Source organism: Beauveria bassiana (genome assembly GCF_000280675.1).
Source record: "Beauveria bassiana ARSEF 2860 unplaced genomic scaffold BBA_S00004, whole genome shotgun sequence".
Classification (NCBI taxonomy): Eukaryota; Fungi; Ascomycota; class Sordariomycetes; order Hypocreales; family Cordycipitaceae; genus Beauveria; species Beauveria bassiana.
The window spans coordinates 173,780-191,010 of record NW_007930839.1 but is presented as its reverse complement, the minus strand read 5'-3'; the positions used below and the strand labels follow the sequence as shown (position 1 = coordinate 191,010).

At 52.4% G+C, this 17,231-nt stretch overlaps 6 protein-coding genes across 6 annotated transcripts; 3 read left to right on the top strand and 3 right to left on the bottom strand.

The window, feature by feature from the left end:
• Nucleotides 1-1,158: 1,158 nt before the first annotated feature.
• On the bottom strand, nt 1,159-3,135 carry BBA_01849 (hydroxyproline-rich glycoprotein DZ-HRGP; the record flags this gene model as incomplete). The annotated part of the gene is made up of 4 exons (XM_008596946.1): nt 1,159-1,976; nt 2,041-2,143; nt 2,202-2,461; nt 2,826-3,135. 4 exons carry the CDS (start codon nt 3,133-3,135, stop codon nt 1,159-1,161), a joined length of 1,491 nt encoding a protein of 496 aa, XP_008595168.1.
• A 3,298-nt stretch (nt 3,136-6,433) lies between these two features.
• BBA_01848 (phospholipase/carboxylesterase family protein) lies at nt 6,434-7,189 on the bottom strand (the record flags this gene model as incomplete). Its single annotated transcript, XM_008596945.1, has 1 exon — nt 6,434-7,189. One exon carries the CDS (start codon nt 7,187-7,189, stop codon nt 6,434-6,436), a length of 756 nt encoding a protein of 251 aa, XP_008595167.1.
• Nucleotides 7,190-7,921: 732 nt separating this feature from the next.
• Nucleotides 7,922-8,880, bottom strand: BBA_01847 (uncharacterized protein; the record flags this gene model as incomplete). The annotated part of the gene is made up of 3 exons (XM_008596944.1): nt 7,922-8,355; nt 8,408-8,729; nt 8,785-8,880. The coding sequence occupies 3 exons, from the start codon at nt 8,878-8,880 to the stop codon at nt 7,922-7,924; spliced, it is 852 nt and encodes a 283-aa protein (XP_008595166.1).
• A 1,892-nt stretch (nt 8,881-10,772) lies between these two features.
• On the top strand, nt 10,773-11,731 carry BBA_01846 (Phosphotransferase family protein; the record flags this gene model as incomplete). Its single annotated transcript, XM_008596943.1, has 2 exons — nt 10,773-10,818; nt 10,905-11,731. 2 exons carry the CDS (start codon nt 10,773-10,775, stop codon nt 11,729-11,731), a joined length of 873 nt encoding a protein of 290 aa, XP_008595165.1.
• Nucleotides 11,732-13,004: 1,273 nt separating this feature from the next.
• Nucleotides 13,005-14,951, top strand: BBA_01845 (sphingosine-1-phosphate lyase; the record flags this gene model as incomplete). The annotated part of the gene is made up of 3 exons (XM_008596942.1): nt 13,005-13,105; nt 13,246-13,851; nt 13,958-14,951. 3 exons carry the CDS (start codon nt 13,005-13,007, stop codon nt 14,949-14,951), a joined length of 1,701 nt encoding a protein of 566 aa, XP_008595164.1.
• Nucleotides 14,952-15,617: 666 nt separating this feature from the next.
• Nucleotides 15,618-16,681, top strand: BBA_01844 (tat pathway signal sequence; the record flags this gene model as incomplete). Its single annotated transcript, XM_008596941.1, has 3 exons — nt 15,618-16,128; nt 16,254-16,546; nt 16,619-16,681. 3 exons carry the CDS (start codon nt 15,618-15,620, stop codon nt 16,679-16,681), a joined length of 867 nt encoding a protein of 288 aa, XP_008595163.1.
• Between the last annotated feature and the right edge of the window lie 550 nt (nt 16,682-17,231).

The window sequence follows — 17,231 nt, the reverse complement described above, 5'->3', positions numbered from 1 at the left end:
CTGTGGACAAGGTGGTCCGCGCTGGCCGGCCGGCTGGCAATTACAGGGCTCGGATGCATGAGCCAGCGCATCTGTTGCTATCGGATTGTTTTCTTTTCTTCTTCTCCTGTTTTTTTGGGCAAGATTTGGGTAAAGTCGGCATAGTACGGTAATTTTTTACCGCCTCATTCCGCCAAAGTTGGAAGACGTCTGCCCAGGCAGGCAGGCAGGCAGATTGTGAGAAGGCGGCCGCGGACCTGCAAAGAACATGCTCGAGGCCGATGGAGACGAGATGCGACACGCAATATTGGTGATCATATCGGCGGGGAGAGGACAACGGTACTTTGTGGCTTCTGGCCTCTCTCAAAACGGCAAAAGATGCAGTGTAACAAGGGCTGTCGTGTTCTAGAGCACTTCCCCCCCCCCCCCCGGCCAACTCCAGCTGTGTTCTGCGCCGCAGCTGGCGGCCAGCTCACCGAGAAAACTGATATATGACTGCTTAGTTTATTAGTTGTTCGAATCCTTCAGACTAGGCAAAAGTAGTTCTCGTGGTAGTTATTTTCTGCAATGCCTGCAAAAGACCCCCCCTCCTACTTGCGCTGTCGTATCCAGAGACATGCGTTGGCCGAGCACGAGACCACGGACGGACCATGCAAGCTTTTACCCTGACAGCAAAGGTACGCTTTGCTGTCCTGCATATTATGCATGCAAAAGGCTAGGCTAGTTGGAAAGCCAGATGTTCGGAGTTGGCAGTCAATTTTTCTCAGGGCGAAAGCGCCAGTATATGCATAATATGATGCTTCGTTGCAGAGAGGGCTACTTGAGCAAGCACGAGGTAATGAGCCGCCGACTGGCTTGCATTGAGCATCGACTTCTAGATAGCAAATTTTCTTCAATAAATAGCTACCCGGTAAGTTAGGCCGGGGGTGGGGTGTTATTATTATTATTAATATTATTTTTTACAGTTTCAAGTCCAATTGGGAGCCTGAGAATGCGCTGCCTCTGGATGAGAATCTCGAGGTTGGGAAAGTAGCACACAATGAGAGAGCAAAACGGTTGACAGTAAAAATCATCAATTTCAGGTATAATTGTCATGGCTCACAAACCGAGCCTTGTCGTTGGTTTGAAAAATGAAGCTAAAAACTAGTGTATCGTAATTTTACAATGTATTACAGTCTGTCAGGCACGAGATGTTCTTCCCTCGCGCCGTCTATAACGCGACTCCTCGCCGCCCTCGTCGCTCCATCTGCGATCTCCACGGCGCCGCTCCCGCTCCCGCTCCCGCTCCCGTTCCCGCTCCGACTCCTTGCCATCCCGTCGGACAACATATCTCTTGGATCCCCGTCGCGGGCTCTCTGGCCTCGCATTATGCAGCTTCACGTACCGCGTGTATGACCGGCCGTCGCGCTCCTCCCTTCTCTTGCTGCTGCTGGTGCTGGTGCCATGCGGCACCACAATCTCTGCCACCTCGTTCTCGTAGTCGCGCCGGCAGCGATGCAGGTGCTCCTGTCTGCTGCGCGAGTCCGAGTGGATCAGCGGCGGCTGGTTCTGGCCCCCTGAGCCGGTGGCGGCGCGCGCCGGCGCAGACGGCCTGCTGTCCGGGCTGGTGGCGTGCCTCCAGTCACGAATCGCGCTCGTAACGAGGTGCACCTCGTCTAGATTTGCCTCGGCGGGGAGCAGATGACGCGAGATTTGCCGCGGCAGCCTGGCGCCGCCACGCTGCTGCTCGCTGCTGTACTCGACGGACGGGTCCTCGGGAGCAGCCTCGAGAGCAATATCTGCAAAGATGCGACCAAGCCTGGCGGCTTCCTGGTCGGGAAAGGCGCGGATGAGCATGACGTTCCACTGCACGAAGCCTTCTGGGGTGAGGGCGGGGATGCATGGCCACTTCTTGGGGCCGGGGGAGCTGGCTTGTACAAGGTGGAAGTCGCACTGCAGGCTCAAGTAGAGCTTTTCCAGTCTGGACATGGCCCTGGGGGAGGTGAGGCTGAAGATTCCTGGGCACCGAGTCAGTATGTTTTTTCTTGCCGGTCCAGAGATGAAATGGGTTTTGCGGCTTACGTTCAAAGTCTACAGCTTCTCTGTCGAGTCCATACTTGGTATAGAATTTGTAGAGCTTCTCTGGTGTCACGACCAGAGAGTAGTTTGGCTTATACACCTCGATCTGATGGGCTTGTTAGCATGGCTGTGTCGTGGCATGGCGTGTTAGTCGCGCAACTTACCACATGAATAGCAAGGCCGCGCAGCACATTTCTCATTCTCACAGTTGCCTTGCCCTGCGGTGTGAATAGGGTTCCCCATCTCTCGTCCTGTATCGAGAGGATCCTTTCGCGCGGTGGATACGATTTCTCCCGTTGAGATGTGCCATCGGTCCATGATGTGTGGCGGGCCGAGGTGCTGCGCTGGAGCACAGTCGGGGCACGGTCCGAGAACCGCACCTCTTTGATGATGGGGGCAGTTACATGGACAGAAGTTCTCGCAGCTTCAACGTGGTGTTTTGTGGGTGACGTGGGAGCAGAGGCAGCGATTGTGTGCTGTAGCCTGGGCCGGGTATGCTCCGGTCTCGAAGTCCTTTTGATGTGTTGGGGCTACGGCAACGCAGGAGGGGGTTGGGGTATCTTGGTCGTCTTCAGATTCTGTACAATCCTCAACGGTAGCCTGGTATCGAGATTCTCTCATTGGGTTTGCTCTATCGGGGGAATTATCGGTATCGCTGTCAGCTATTGTGGGAGCCGGGAGCGAGCCTTCTGAATATGCTCTGATGAGTGGCGTTGTATTTCCTTTGCGGGCGCAATCAGCATGTTTTGTTCCGGTTATCAATCCCTCATCAAAGCATTGCAACTTACCAGGCCATGTCTTGAGCAATTCGTCGAGAAGGCGCTTCTTCTCTGTCGAAATGGCGATGATCTGGTTCAGTTCCTGCTGGGACTCGAGGAGCTTTGTGATATCCGCGCTTTGTGCTGCCTTGGTATCGGTGCCTGGCGGCAAAGACCCATTAGCGCCGCGGGTATCAACATCCACAGCGTGCAATGATGGAGATGCCTGACTTGACGATGCCGCTGTGCTTGATGTGGACATCCGTCCGTCATGAGGTACGTTCCCATGACACTCCCACAGCTCGCCTTGTGGCAGGGAAGAGATGAGACCTGGGGCCATTATGGTTCATCAAAGAGAGTGCTTCTGGTAACTGGATGCTATAAATCAAGAATTGGGGGCAGAACGTGTCTTGCTATTCTGGTCATCTATACGAATTGTAGAAAAATGGAAGTGATTTGGTCTCGAGCAAGACTGGGTGCAAGCCGGTATTTCTACTGTTGCTTGGTAGGAGCAGCAGCAGCAGTAGCAGTAGCAGTAGCAGTAGCAGTGTACTCAACTCAAGACAACCAGCACACATCATCGCCCAGGTTTCCTTAGACACCGCCTGGCATGTCCCAGCCTGAGCATCACACCCTCATCGGCAGCCCCCGTCTGTCATTCTGGTACAAGAGGGTGGTGGGCCACGTGTGCACGCCTGGCCGCCTGGCCGCCTTGCCAGGACGCACGACATGTTGGGAAAAAGGCGAAGGTGCTGACCGGGACGAGGCCGCTTCGCCCAGCAAGCACCTCGGCATCGAAAGAAAGCGCCGCTGCGGCCGTTTGTCGTCGCTTTTGAGCAGTCACGTTTCGCCACAGAAAGGGCACGGGGGATTCCTTTGTTCGGGTAACGGATGTCTGCTGGCAACTGTTGACGAATGACATGGCGGCGGCGGAAGGGGGGGGGAAGGGGGAGGGGAGGGGAGGGGAGGGGGAAGAGACGGTGCAAAAAGCCAAGTGAGGCGGGAAAGATGGCGGCGCAGCCACTACACTCGCCCGAACGTGCAGAGCGGTTGGTGGCTTTTCACTGCATAGGTAGGTACATAGGTAGTTTGGTAGTGTGCATAGTTGCATAGGTAGGCACATTGTGTTAATTGTGGGAGAGACTACCTAGGTGACTAGCCATCAACTTCATCAGCCACCTTTTTTACATTTACATTTGTGCATGCCCCGGGATGCTGCACAACTTACTGCCGCCGCCGGCAACGAGCCCCGGTATGTATGGAGTGCCCGTGCTGAGCTTCGTGCTTCATTGTTTAACTCGAGTTCAGAGTTGCAGTTGCATCGGTGCCTTGAGTCTCACAGGGCTAGCATGTACGGCAGGCAAAAAGCTATGTACTTGAATATATTATATCTGGTCTGCATCGGGCCGCCTTTTTCCCCTTGGCCCAACTGCTCATGATATTCAATAAGATCTGCGAGAGCGCCACTCTGGTGGCAAGGCAACTCTTTCATATTGACGAATAAAAGGGCTGCCCGAAGCCAGCCTTGCCATAGGCCCGCCGCGGCAACACCAGCCACGCACACCACGGTAGCCAACAAGGCGATACACCAGTGTATATATCCGTCATGTAGGTATATATGTAGCATAGCATAGCATCTCATCGCGGCCTATTACTTTTACAGAAACGACTACATCGAGTCGTTCTAGACTACTGCGGTGGTGCTCGACTGGCTGAGCCGCCACGGATCCTCGCAAACCTCGCCCATCTGCGACCTGCATTAGCCAAGGCGAAGTAGTCATTTCATCCCTCCCGTTGCGCGTGAGAGATGTTTCCCCTGCAATCCTGCTTCAGCTATGCTCGATTTGGGCGCCTACTGCAAACTGGAAAATAGTCATTGAATTTGGTCAAGCGCCAGAATTATTCTCCTGGCCGCTCTACTCTTGGCGTGGAGTTCTGGTGTGGTTGCACGAGGCTGCGACTTGTCCCCGTCCCCCTCCTTTTGCACTGTTTAGGTATAAAGTGGAAAACAAATGACTGCAAAAAGTGTTTCACCGTCGATTCAGCCATCTACGTCCTTGTTGCATCTGCCCATTGACGTGTCCCCCGAAGATGGGCTGCTTGCTGCCTGGCATGCATTCGACGCACAGCAGTAGACCTGACAGATCATGGCAGGCGCTTAATGCAACGAAACTGGGATCAAATGAAAATTTCTCTCTTGACATATTCCCAAAGTATTGATGCCTTTTTCCGTTTGGAGGGGGGGCACTCAACCAGATGTGGTGCTGTTCCCCAGTCTTGAATCCTTATTACCCCCCCAGATCAAGGCTCTAATCTTTTCAGCTTGTGACAGTATATCTGGGTATGACTGCATAGGTGCCTCTTTTCGGTTTCTTCACCGACTATCTCAGATTCAAGGTGCGATGGCTTCAACAAGAAGAAGAAAGCTTGGATTTGGGCATCATGTCAGACGTGCCAGATGCACCATGCGACAATGACGGTTAGGTGGCAAGCAGGTGGCAATGAGTGGCAAACAATGCTGCTCGAGTAGTTGCAATTTCAAGGTGAACTCGATAGATGAGATGCAGTCCTCGGAGAAATAAACAATATACCGCTTTTCTTTGCTCTTATTGTTGTTGTTATTTTTGTGCGCTTGTTCCATTTGAGTCACTTTTCTAGCTGAGCAGTGCGACTGAAGCGTACTGGACTGCCTGTTTTGAACACGTTTCTTTCATTTCACCCATTTTTCCTTGTCAAATCGGAATCAGTCGCCTCTCCATTACGTACTTGCCTCCATACTTGGGTGACTGCGATCAACATATTTCTTGTGTCCCAAGCGTACTATATCTTGTCTGCCTGGTGTGTGTGGCTTGGCGAAAATGTACAACTATTCTGCTTTTTTCACTCTCTTCTTTTTCTTGCAACCCTTTCAAAACGACTTGTTTGTAAATGCCGCAGTATAATCTTGCGGTCAAGAGCTGCTTGCTCGAGTACGTGTTGAGCTTCACCGTGCCCGATCCCGACCCGATGGCCCCCTACCATCCCTTGGGGGCTAGCAACACGCCTTGACTCACTAATACCCAAAGAAGAATGCTAAAACAGGTGAGGTATGCCAGTGGCGATATTGGGCCATTTTTTTGGACTGGCTGAAGTGTCATCAAGAGGCTGTCGCCATCTTCCCAATATCGAGCCACGATTCATGACGGGGGAGAACCTGGGTTCCAACGTTGAAATCTCGAATTGTCGTAAAGCTCCTGTGATTCTAGTCTAAACCTAAACATGTTTTTTTAAAAAAAAAAATCAGATTTTCAAGAACAAGGGAAAAGCTTCTCCTCCTTTGTAAGATACTTTTAAAGTCACCACCGAGGAAACTTCCTCTAGGAGAGCAGTGTTGAAGCGGTGGCAGTGGCCAAGCATCATCGCTGCATACCAAAAGCCTGGCGCGAACCCTAATCAGGAAAAACCCAAATGAGCTGAAGCTCGATTAGATTATGAAATAAAATAATCGGGGTCTATTGTTTCATTGTTTCTCCATCATTCTAATCTGGCTAGTTTCATCAATTCACCAGCAACACTAACCAGCTTAATCCGTTCACGTCTAACTAGCTGGCTTGATCCATAACAAGTTGCCACTGTAAAAGCACCCAAATCTTTAAGCTTTACTGTAGCACCATTTGGAGAAATGCGACAACATCGTCCGCTCCCGACGGAGAGTTGAACCAGTGCCCTCCGTCTGGGTACTCTTTCCAAGTCACTTTGGCTCCAAAAGATGTGAGCACGTCCCGGAGTCCTCGTCCATTCTGGATGCGCACAAGAGGGTCATCCACGCAGTGCTCCAGCAGAATCGGCGTGTTGGCCAGCAATTTGTTGTCATCCGGCACATTGCTCAGCCCCAACACCTGGCGCATACCCTCTAGCCCGCGCCCTGCAAAGGGACAGCGCGCCGAGAAGCCCAAAAATGCACCCAGACGGCCCTCTGGTGTCGGCACCTTGAGGTTGAACAGCGTATGCACGCTCGTCGCGCCGCCCATGCTGATGCCGGCAATGATGACCTTGTCCCAGCGGCCGCCCAACGTTGCCGCCTCGTCGGCCAGCAGGTCCCGAATCTGGGGCACCACCTCTTTCAGCCCCTCGAGTTGCAGCTCCTCCCGCTCGGCAAAGTCGCGCGGGTCCCAGACGTCGAACCACTGGGGCCAGCTTTCGGGGATGGCGAAGCACTTGCGCGTGGGCGCCTGCGGAAACACCCATCGAAAGGACGGAAAGTTGTCGGCGAGGTTGCGACCATGGGAGTCGCGAAAATGGCCAAGGGCGGCGACAAAGTTGGTCGTGTTGTCGCCGCGGCCGTGGAGGAAGACGACGGTGTGCGTGTGAGCCGCCGATGCGGGGATGACTTTGAGCTGAAGCGGGCTGGCCATTGTGATGGAGAATTTATTTTTGAAGAATGAGTCTGTGACAAAAGAGTTATGGTGGTGGGGACGGGGAAGGGGATGAGAATGAGAATGAGAATGAGTATGAGAATGAGAGAGCAGATGGATGAGCAGTGTAAAAGTAAAAAGATGCAAGGGCTACAGAATAAAGAAAGAAGGCGAGATGAGAAATGGTGAAATGATTTAAGCGCCCGACATTCTTGTTGTGGTTAACCAACGTCGGCCACCCACTTCTCGGCATGACATGCCTGCGTTTCCACTATGCTCATTGGAGAAGATTAAACAAGAAGAATTTTAATCAAGCCACAGGAATAAACAATTGGTCACGCGAAGAACATTCTACAAACGTACTTTCGACTGCGGGACACGCACAATGAAGCTTTCCAAGTAGAAACAGTTCTTGGTGGGTAGTAAACTCTGTCGGCGACCAAAACAACTCCACAAAGGCGTCACGTTTCCATAAACCAGGACATTTTAACGGAACAAAACTTTCTCATGGGCTAGAAATCTCGTACATATAACAAAGAAAATAATTGTATTTAACTAGAGATTTTAAACAAACAGAAATCGCACAGAAACTGGTCAAGGGTAGACAAAGACTAGACAAAGAGACAATAAAAGGCAGAACAAAATGACAAACTATAGAGGGAAAGCATGAGACATCGGCCGAAGAGAAAGAACTGTAAGAGGCAAGCCACAGTTTCTGAGAAGTGTGGTTGCTCAACGCCGAACAGCGTTGACGTATTGGTACGTTCTGTCACCTGCTGTAGGACGCTGCTCATGGTAGTGATCGCGTCGGACTTCAACGGCTCTGGGACGGTGCATTTCAGGGGCGTGTGTTTCCGTCTCCATTGGTGATGGCTCGTAGTAACGTTCGCGACGGACCTCAACGGCTCCGGGCCGATGCATTACAGGGTGGTGTACTTCCGTCTCCATTGGTGATGGGCCATAGTAACGGCCGCCATATCCGTGACGACGCCCACCGCCGTACTCAACTTCAGTATCCATCGGGGACGGCCCATAGTATCTCACAGGCGTCTTGTTGCCCATTGCTTGCGGTGGTGGGAGGATCCATTGAAGCTCGTTAATGAGTCGTGTGGCTCCCTGGTCTCGTAAGGTATCCGCAGCACGGACTGCGTGGTGCTCGATGTTCTCTGATAGATCGTTAATGGGTGTACATGGGGTTCTCTCGATACAGGAACCTACCAATTGTTCCGGGGAGTTTGATAACTTGGTGTCTTTGCAGACCACTCAAGAGCTCCTTCACCCACACACGGCATGTCCATTGCACCTCACCACGAGGAATGTGTCGGGGATCCATGAGAGGTATTTGCGCAGCAATTGACTTGATGGTGTCGATTGACGGCGCTCTGCAAAGAACGAGACAAGCTGTCATGGTCTTCGATCTCATGGGATCAGAAACGGTGCGGAACTCTACGTAGAGGTCCAAGGCGCGGCGGCCGCGGTCAGTCGCGTGGAACAAGGTGCCCTCGGGGACTCTGTTCTCGGTAACGTAGAGGCCCCAGTGCTATCGAGTATGTTAGAAATAGCTGCCAGTGACTTATACTCTCTTGTTTACTTACATATTTGTTCTGTTCGTTAATCGTACGTAGATACTGTAGAGTGATGTAAACAGTGTAAGGGTGCGGCGTCGACTCTTTGGTTTCTGGGCGTGGCATTGTGAATAGAGAGGCCCAAGTAGCTGCTGGAGACAGAAAGAGTTCAGAAGAGGAGGTTGCAATATTGGACAAGACTGCTAATGAGTTCTGATGGAATTCAAGAGGAGGAAGAGGTATGTTTTATATTTCGAGTAATATATTTTTGTCCTTGAAGCAAGACTCGAATGGCGGTTTGTGGTGTTAGTTGGCTTGCTCAAGTCCCCCCCTCGTGGCCAGTTATTTCCTAATCTATTGGATTTCCAAAATCCAGTCTGTTAGAGATATGCAAAGCCAAATTACTGTCTCCAGAAGGCCGAGGCCATTTTGGCCCAGTAAGTAGGACAGGCTACATGTCCTCTCATCTTTGAGACTGCCTGAGGTGGAGCATTTTCACTGAGGAGATACTATCGTGACCCAACATCGGCGGGGAAAACAACTTAATCCAATGAAACTATCAATATCGATGGACTGTTTTTCTCTCGAGTTGCCCATGTTGGCCATAGCCTAGCCCTCGTCACATGGATCAAAGAAGGTGCTGGCCGCGCCCAGTCCTCGTTTCAATTGACGGGCGGCAAGGCGGAGAGTTTAGCGAAGGGGCCGGGCCAACCAGAAGGCAAAGAATCAGCTATAGTCATGCTTCTCTATTATCATTCTAGTTGCCGACTATGCCGCTGACTATCATGTACCTGTATTAAATGCTCATGTTGGACCTGTTGACCTCGTTGGCAGTGCTCTGCGGCCCGCACCGAGCGGGGGCGATTCTAGCCGCCCGTGAAGAAGTAGAAGTCAGCACGCCAGTTACAAGGCATGCGGCCCAGTAACCCGGCGCCTGGCCTCCCCCTATCTCCGTAACTCGTCACCCATCGCCATCTGCCACGCCCCCCTACTTCGAGTCCTTTGTTCATCGTCTTTTTCAACACATCTTCGGTCACTTCAACTGCGTCAGCTACTTCGGTCACTTTGAAACGAGTCGCAGCCCCCTTTCAATGGACCCGCCGAGACAAGGCATCCAGGGCACCCTGTCGTTGGTGGAAGCGCTCGAGCTACCCCATCCTGCTGCTGCTCTCCTTCGCGCCTTCATTCTCGATGCCCTCGATTGTAACCTAGCCGCCGACTATGTCCGGTCCAGAATCGGATCAAGGGAAGAAGCTCATCGTCTGGTATCTGATTGGATCTTCATTGTCCAAGCTAGTAAGCCGGTCCCTTTCACAGTTCATGTCGATTGCAAAATTTGATGTGAACGTGTCTAGTCTCCAGCAACGGAGTTGAACTGGAAGCGCCAGACAAAACCGCCGTTCGGGAAATTGTGGAACGAGATGGAAATGTATGCTGTGTATCTGGCATGCGAGGCACTTTCTGGAACCCTCTCATCGTCGCGCCCATTCTGCCTCTCCCCGCAGACTGGCTCAAGAACCAGGCAAGTCACACAAACACCCAGATTCCCGATTCAAAGCGCTAATCTTTCCAAGCATCGTTCGGTACCAATATTGTCTGCCTTTTTCGGTGGGCCGTACCTTGATTGGTGGCTGAGTACTATTGATACGCCTCAATTTATATCGGCACAGTCGAGTCATTGGCTTGTCAGACAAACCGTGGCTGGGGCTCTGAAGTGTGGACAAATCAGACTTGACAGAATACGGTCATCCATGGTCGAGGTAGCCGCCGATTCCCTTCTTTCTCTCGTGCTTGTACTAACGCTGATGTAAAATTAAAGTATAGAGTTCATCCAGTGTCCATTACCTTGACAGACCCGATCCAATTGAAGGGTAGCATGGCATTACTTGGCGACCACTCGCGTGCAGGCATCGAGAAGGTTGACCCCCGATTTGTTGGTACTCACGCCCGGCTCTGCAAAAGTGTACAGCTTGTCAACCTCATCAAAACCATGGCCCCTGAATTGCACGAGCGCAATCATGACCTGCTCCCAACAGCGCCTGCCGCAACTACAGCTCCACTGGGGTGCGTTATATCACGTCAGAGGCCATTCAGCTTGGCAAGGCTTTTCTCACGCCCTCTTTTTTTTATTTGGCGGCTAATTCCACAAGCGCTGCGTTTCTCCGCCTACAAGAAGCTAATGCGTTTTGGAAACTACTGGTACGGAACTACTGGTGCTTCCGGCATTGTTACCAAGCTACCATTTGGATTATTTTTGAAATATAGTGCCAATATTGAATGCGTTCGAAATGAATTCAACGCTCTTGATGTTGTTGGCAAGAATACAGGCGTACCCGTGCCACGTGCGTTGGACTTTGCATCCAAGTGGATTACAGGCAACAGCGAACTTCTTCCTCAGGGCTATTACAGATCGTATATGCTTACTTCTGAGTTGCCGGGAGCCGCATTATCGCTTTGCATGGATGCAATCTCAGATGCTGACTACCAGCGAATTCAGCTACAACTCCAAGCCTACGTCAGCCAGATACGGGATATCCCCAAGACGGTCAACCCTGATTTCGCCATCTGCGATACCCGAGGGGAGGCTTGCCGAGACCCCCGGATCGGAGATTTCACACCGATTGGTCCGTTTAAAGATGAAGCCGCCTTTAGTCAGGAGCTGCGCTTCCCGGACGAGCCAAGCCGACGAGGCCATAAAATCGTCTTTACGCACGCTGATCTCAATCCCCGTAACATCATTGTCAACCAAGTCAAGGATGCAACGGGTACGCTGCACTGGGAGGTCTCCGGAATCGTGGACTGGGAGGCGGCCGGCTACTACCCAGAGTACTGGGACTGCACAAAGTCCATGTTTGAGGGGTTCCGGTGGCCACGTAGGCACAATGATACTATGAAGCGTGTCTTTGCAAAATTTGGAGACTATTCGGCTGAGCTAGAGCTGGAGACAAAAGCCTGGGAATCAGGCGACGGCGTCTAATAATGGAGGAAACTAGAGGGAATTGGACAGTAGCAAGTTGCGGGGTTCTTGAAGAAAGTCTAATATATGCTGATATAATATGTCTAGAGTTGTGAAATGATATTACCAAGTTATTAGGAATATTCAATGAGTAGTACTGTAGTATCTATTTTATTAGGGGATTTAAATATTAAGTAGGAGGTTTCTACTATAGTTCCTAACTTCTTCTCACTTATACAACTAATAAGCTATACTACAGCTTCTCAAAAGTAGGCTTTTGAAAATAACAAGAGCTAGAGTTTATTTACTTATACGCTGACGAGCTATACTGGAGCTTATTAAAGATTTAGTAGGCTTTATAAAATTTTAGGGCAAGGTGAGCACATGATTGGCGAAATAGGCATGTACTGCTGGCGGGCAGGCGGGGTACTCGGCCCCTCGTAAAGCCTGTGATGGCGCTACAAAACATGTCATCGGGGGGTTCTTGGTGCGGGCACTAATCATGTGCTGGTAGCACAGGCTCATTACTTTTACAAGTTACCTATATCAAACGCAACCCAATCAATCCCCTTATGGGTTTAGTGAGTGCCTGTGAGGCGCAAAGCTAGCAACCCTGGCCTCGTGTGCCATGTAGCCTGAGGCGGAGTGCCGCCGCCCGAGTCGGCCGGCCCCACAATAAAAATGTCCAAGTAGAGGCTATCCCCCCGCCTCCAGGCTGGCTGTCTATTCCAGCAAAGCTCGGTAGGTATGCTTGTTGTATTGGGACAGCTTATTTCTACATGTAGAACAGAGTGTTGACTCAAGAGGTAGCCGTCTACATACGAATCCAGCAATTGATATGAGCATGTCAGAGACTGTACTTGTGAACGATCTCTGACCAGAAAGCCCCTTGTCCTTGGTCGGCAATAAACTTTCAGTTCACTTTCAGCGGCTTGATAGCGCGTCCTGACGCCTAAACCCTTCTGGAATCACCCGCTTTACAGGGAAAATCCGCCTGAAGCTTGACCTTGCTCGACGTCACCAAGACGACATGCATACTTTTTTAACCCTACCCTCCCTCTCGTAGCTCTTCATTCTTTCCTTTCCTTCTATACACTGACAGACATGCCCATACAAGGGTTCGCCTTGCTCTAACATTCTTTTCGATTGGCTTTTCATATCAGCATTGGGCCAGTCCTCGCTTTCGCTTTACCTTTGCTCCCCCCCCCGGTACCCTCGCTCCGACTCTCCGAACAGCTCATATACCCGACGCCACCACGCCCGCCGGCCGTCTGCGCATCGACACTTCAACATCATGCCCGGCTCGTCGCGCATGCCCATCAGCCTTCGCGGCTCCGGCGCTCTCAAGCCCGGCACCCCGTCTGCTCTGTCTTTGGGCCTGGTGAATCTCGACTTGTAATGCCAACCCTCCTTTTCTCCGTTTTGCTCTGTCCTGCCCTCAAATGGGCAGAAGACTTTGCGCCCACCTTTGGACAAAAAAAAAGGCCACCTTTGCTAACCTCGGAAACTGCTTGCTTTCCTTTTCTTTGCTCCAGGATCCGTAACATCATCTTTGTCTACTTTGTCTCGCGATGGACGCGCCGCCTCTACTGGAAGCTCAGAGGCCGCGGCGTCATCGGCGCCATCCTCGAACTGTACCGCGACATCCGCCGCGTCCTCTACGGCTGGTTCCTGCAGGCCCCCGGCGTCCGCACGCAGGTCCGCGCCAAGGTCAAGGAGTCGCTCGACAAGATGGCCGCCAAGCTCGTCCCGCCCGCGCAGACCCGCTACTTGACGCTGCCCAAGGAAGGGCTCCCCGAGGAGACGATCCGCGCCGAGCTCGACAGCCTCGCCAACATGGACCACACCCGCTGGGAGGACGGCTACGTCTCCGGCGCCGTCTACCACGGCGAGGCCGACCTGATTAAGCTCCAGACCGACGCCTACGGCCTCTTTACCGTATCCAACCCCATCCACCCAGACGTCTTCCCCGGCGTCCGTAAGATGGAGGCCGAGGTCGTCAGCATGGTCCTCAACATGTTCCACGCGCCCCAGGGCGCCGCCGGCGCCTCCACGAGCGGCGGCACCGAGAGCATCCTCCTCGCCTGCCTGGCCGCGCGCCAAAAGGCCTATGTCGAGCGCGGTGTGACGGAGCCTGAAATGTAAGCGCGGAGCTATGAAGAAACCCCCCCCCCCCCCCCTTCCCCCGACTCCCATATCAGCATCCCGTACCAGTACCCCGTATGTGCCACTAATGCGACAAGACAGGATTCTTCCCATTACCGCGCACACGGCCTTCCGCAAGGCTGGCGACTACTTCAAGATCAAGGTGCACTTTGTCGAGTGCCCCGCGCCCAACTACCAGGTCAACCTCGCGGGCGTCTCGCGCCTCATCAACCGCAACACCATCATGCTCGTCGGCTCCGCGCCCAACTTCCCGCACGGCATCATCGACGACATTGCGGGCCTGTCGCGGCTGGCCGTGCGCAACAAGCTGTGGCTGCACGTCGACTGCTGCCTCGGCTCCTTTGTCATTGCCTGCCTCGAAAAGGCGGGCTTCGAGGCGGAGCCGTTTGACTTTCGCGTCAAGGGCGTGTCGAGCATCAGCGTCGACACGCACAAGTACGGCTTCGCGCCCAAGGGCAACTCGACGGTGCTCTACCGCACCGCCGCCCTCCGCACCTACCAGTACTACGTCTGCCCGGACTGGGCCGGCGGCGTCTACGCCTCCCCCGGTCTCGCCGGCTCCCGCCCGGGTGCCCTCATTGCCGGCTGCTGGGCGAGCCTCATGTCCGTCGGCGAGGCCGGCTACGTCGACTCGTGCGCCAAGATTGTCGGCGCCGCCAAGAAGATTGCCGACGCCATCCGCGAGTCCCCCGCCCTCGCCGGCGAGCTCGAAATCATCGGCCGCCCCCTCGTCTCCGTCGTCGCCTTTACCGCCCAGAACCTCGACATTTACGACATTGCCGACGCAATGTCCAGCAAGGGCTGGCACCTCAACGCCCTGCAGAACCCGCCCGCCATCCACGTCGCCGTCACCCTGCCCATCACAAAGGTCTGGTCCAAGCTCATCAGCGACCTCGAGACGGCCGTCGAGGAGGAGCGCGAAAAGGAGCGCGTGCGCGTTGTCGAGGGCAAGGGCGCCAAGGGCAAGGCGGTTGGTGATTCTGCCGCCCTCTACGGCGTGGCTGGCTCGCTGCCCAATAAGAGCGTCGTTGTCGACCTGGCTACTGGTTTCCTTGATTTGCTGTACAAGGCGTAAAATTAGATATCTGTATCTCCTTCCATGTCATAGTCATTTTGGATGTCCTTTTTTTTTGTATACTGTGTTGGAGTATAGCAATAGTCATATTTTCACCAGAAGCGAATTGAAACATAAAAGGTCTCTTTATTTTTCCAAAACAATTGCTCGTCCATGTGTAGCGTTTCTTAGTCACCCCTTGCATAGCCCAGTTTTGGGTCGTCGCAACAAGGTGGATGCGACAATACAGCATGTGAGGTCTCGAGAACGGGCCGCCACATTTATTCACCACCATATATCTGTTAGCGGCGGCATCAAATGTCGAGTTAGCTGGCCGTCCATCGAGAGGCAAATGCTGAACTAGATGGCTCACAGATTCAGGGTCCAAGTCAACGAACGGCCTCCACTGATGGGCACACTGCCATGAGTCCCTTATCGCCCCGCCGCGGGGTCCTTCGGGCGATTCTGCGGCTGAAGCGACAAGCTCCGGCACCGATGTCTCACTTTCGCATGACGCGGCCTGCCCATTTCAATGCCTCTCGCATGGGCGATCCATTTCTGCATGGCAACGGGAACAAAGTAGCGGTCTCTAATTTAAGGTGTGCCGCTCCCCCCGTGAAGAAAGAGCTGATTTGAAATCTGCAAGGCAAAACGCCAAGCTTACACTGCGAGCCTGCCTTTACCACGATGCACGGCCTCGTCGCACCGCAGCTCGCCCTCGCCGGCACGGCCGTCGCCGCGTGCAACGGACGCGAGGAGTACTGCGGCCGCAAGTACTCCAACATTACCTACATGGGCGCCCACAACAGCGCCTTTGTCGGCTCGCTGCCCATGCACAACCAGTACGTGCCCGTCGCGCAGCAGCTCGACCTGGGCGTGCGCTTCCTCCAGGCGCAGACGCACCGCAAGGACGGCGCCATCGAAATGTGCCACACCTACTGCTGGGAGCTCGACGCGGGCTCCCTCGACGCGTACCTGCGCGCCATCTCGGCGTGGATGGGCGCGCACCCCGACGAGGTCGTCACGCTGCTGCTTACGAATGGGGACAAGATTCCGGTCGAGGACTTTGATGCCGTGTTTCAGGCCGCGGCACTGACGCAGTACGTGATGCGCCCGCCGCAAAAGGTCATGACCAGGGAAGAGTGGCCAACGCTGCAGGAAATGATTGATGCCGGCACCAGGCTGGTCGTTTTCATGGGTGCGTTGAGTCGGGATTTCTTTTTTTTTTTTTTTTTTTTTTTTTTTTTTCGCGTACGGCAAGGAAATGGCGTTGTGTGTGTTCTGGCTGACTTGTAGGGACGAGGGAAAACAAAAAAAAAATAGACCGCCACACGGATCAGACCAAGGTCGACTACATCATCAACGAATTCGACTACTTTTGGGAGACGCCGTGGGGCATCATCGACAAGACGTTTCCCACGTGCGTCGTCGACCGGCCACCCAAGGGCGACCCTGCCAAGCTCATGGGCTTGATGAACCACATGCTCAACTTCAAGTTTGGTGACGTCGTCTTTCCGAATCAGCCCGACGCCGCCAGTACAAACTCCAAGGCGTCGATCGAGGCGCAGGTAGCCAGATGCATCGCGGCCTGGTCGCAACAACCCACCGTGGTCCTGGTGAGTCTAGCAAAAAATAAAAAAAATAAAAATGCAGTGTTGCTTCTCCAGCGATCTAATATGAATCTACAGCTCGATTGGGTCAACATTGGCGAGGTGGCGGAGGAGGGGCTTGCTCTTAATGGGCTGTCGTGAGAGCAAAGAGTTTGTCGTTGTATTTTGGGCGAGTCTCGTCGGTGCATACGACAAGCTTGAGCATGTATAAATCTTCAGATAAGGAAGTCACTGGTACATACGGCCACAGGCAGTAGAAAATATCGCGTCCCGTCAAGTTCTTTACCACAGTCCTTTAGACCGCTACTCATAAAGCGCGTACTCTAATTTTTAAGAGCATTACCAAGTATATAATTATGTATTTTTATATATTTAATGAAATAATACTATATACCTAGTAATATTCATTATATATAGAAATAAATACGTATAGTTATTAAATATATAATATTACCTTATCAAGTATAAAAAAGTATATAATTACTTATTAAAGATTAATTCTTTTTTTTAAAATACTTTATTTTATATAATAATTATATATAAATATAAGTATTTCTTATAAAATAGAATTCTTATCTAATTCTTTTTAATAATTATATATATATATAAATAAATTAAATTATTTATTTATAAAAGAATATAACATAGTTAATAAGCAAGTCACGTAGATAAGCAAGTCACGCACCTACCC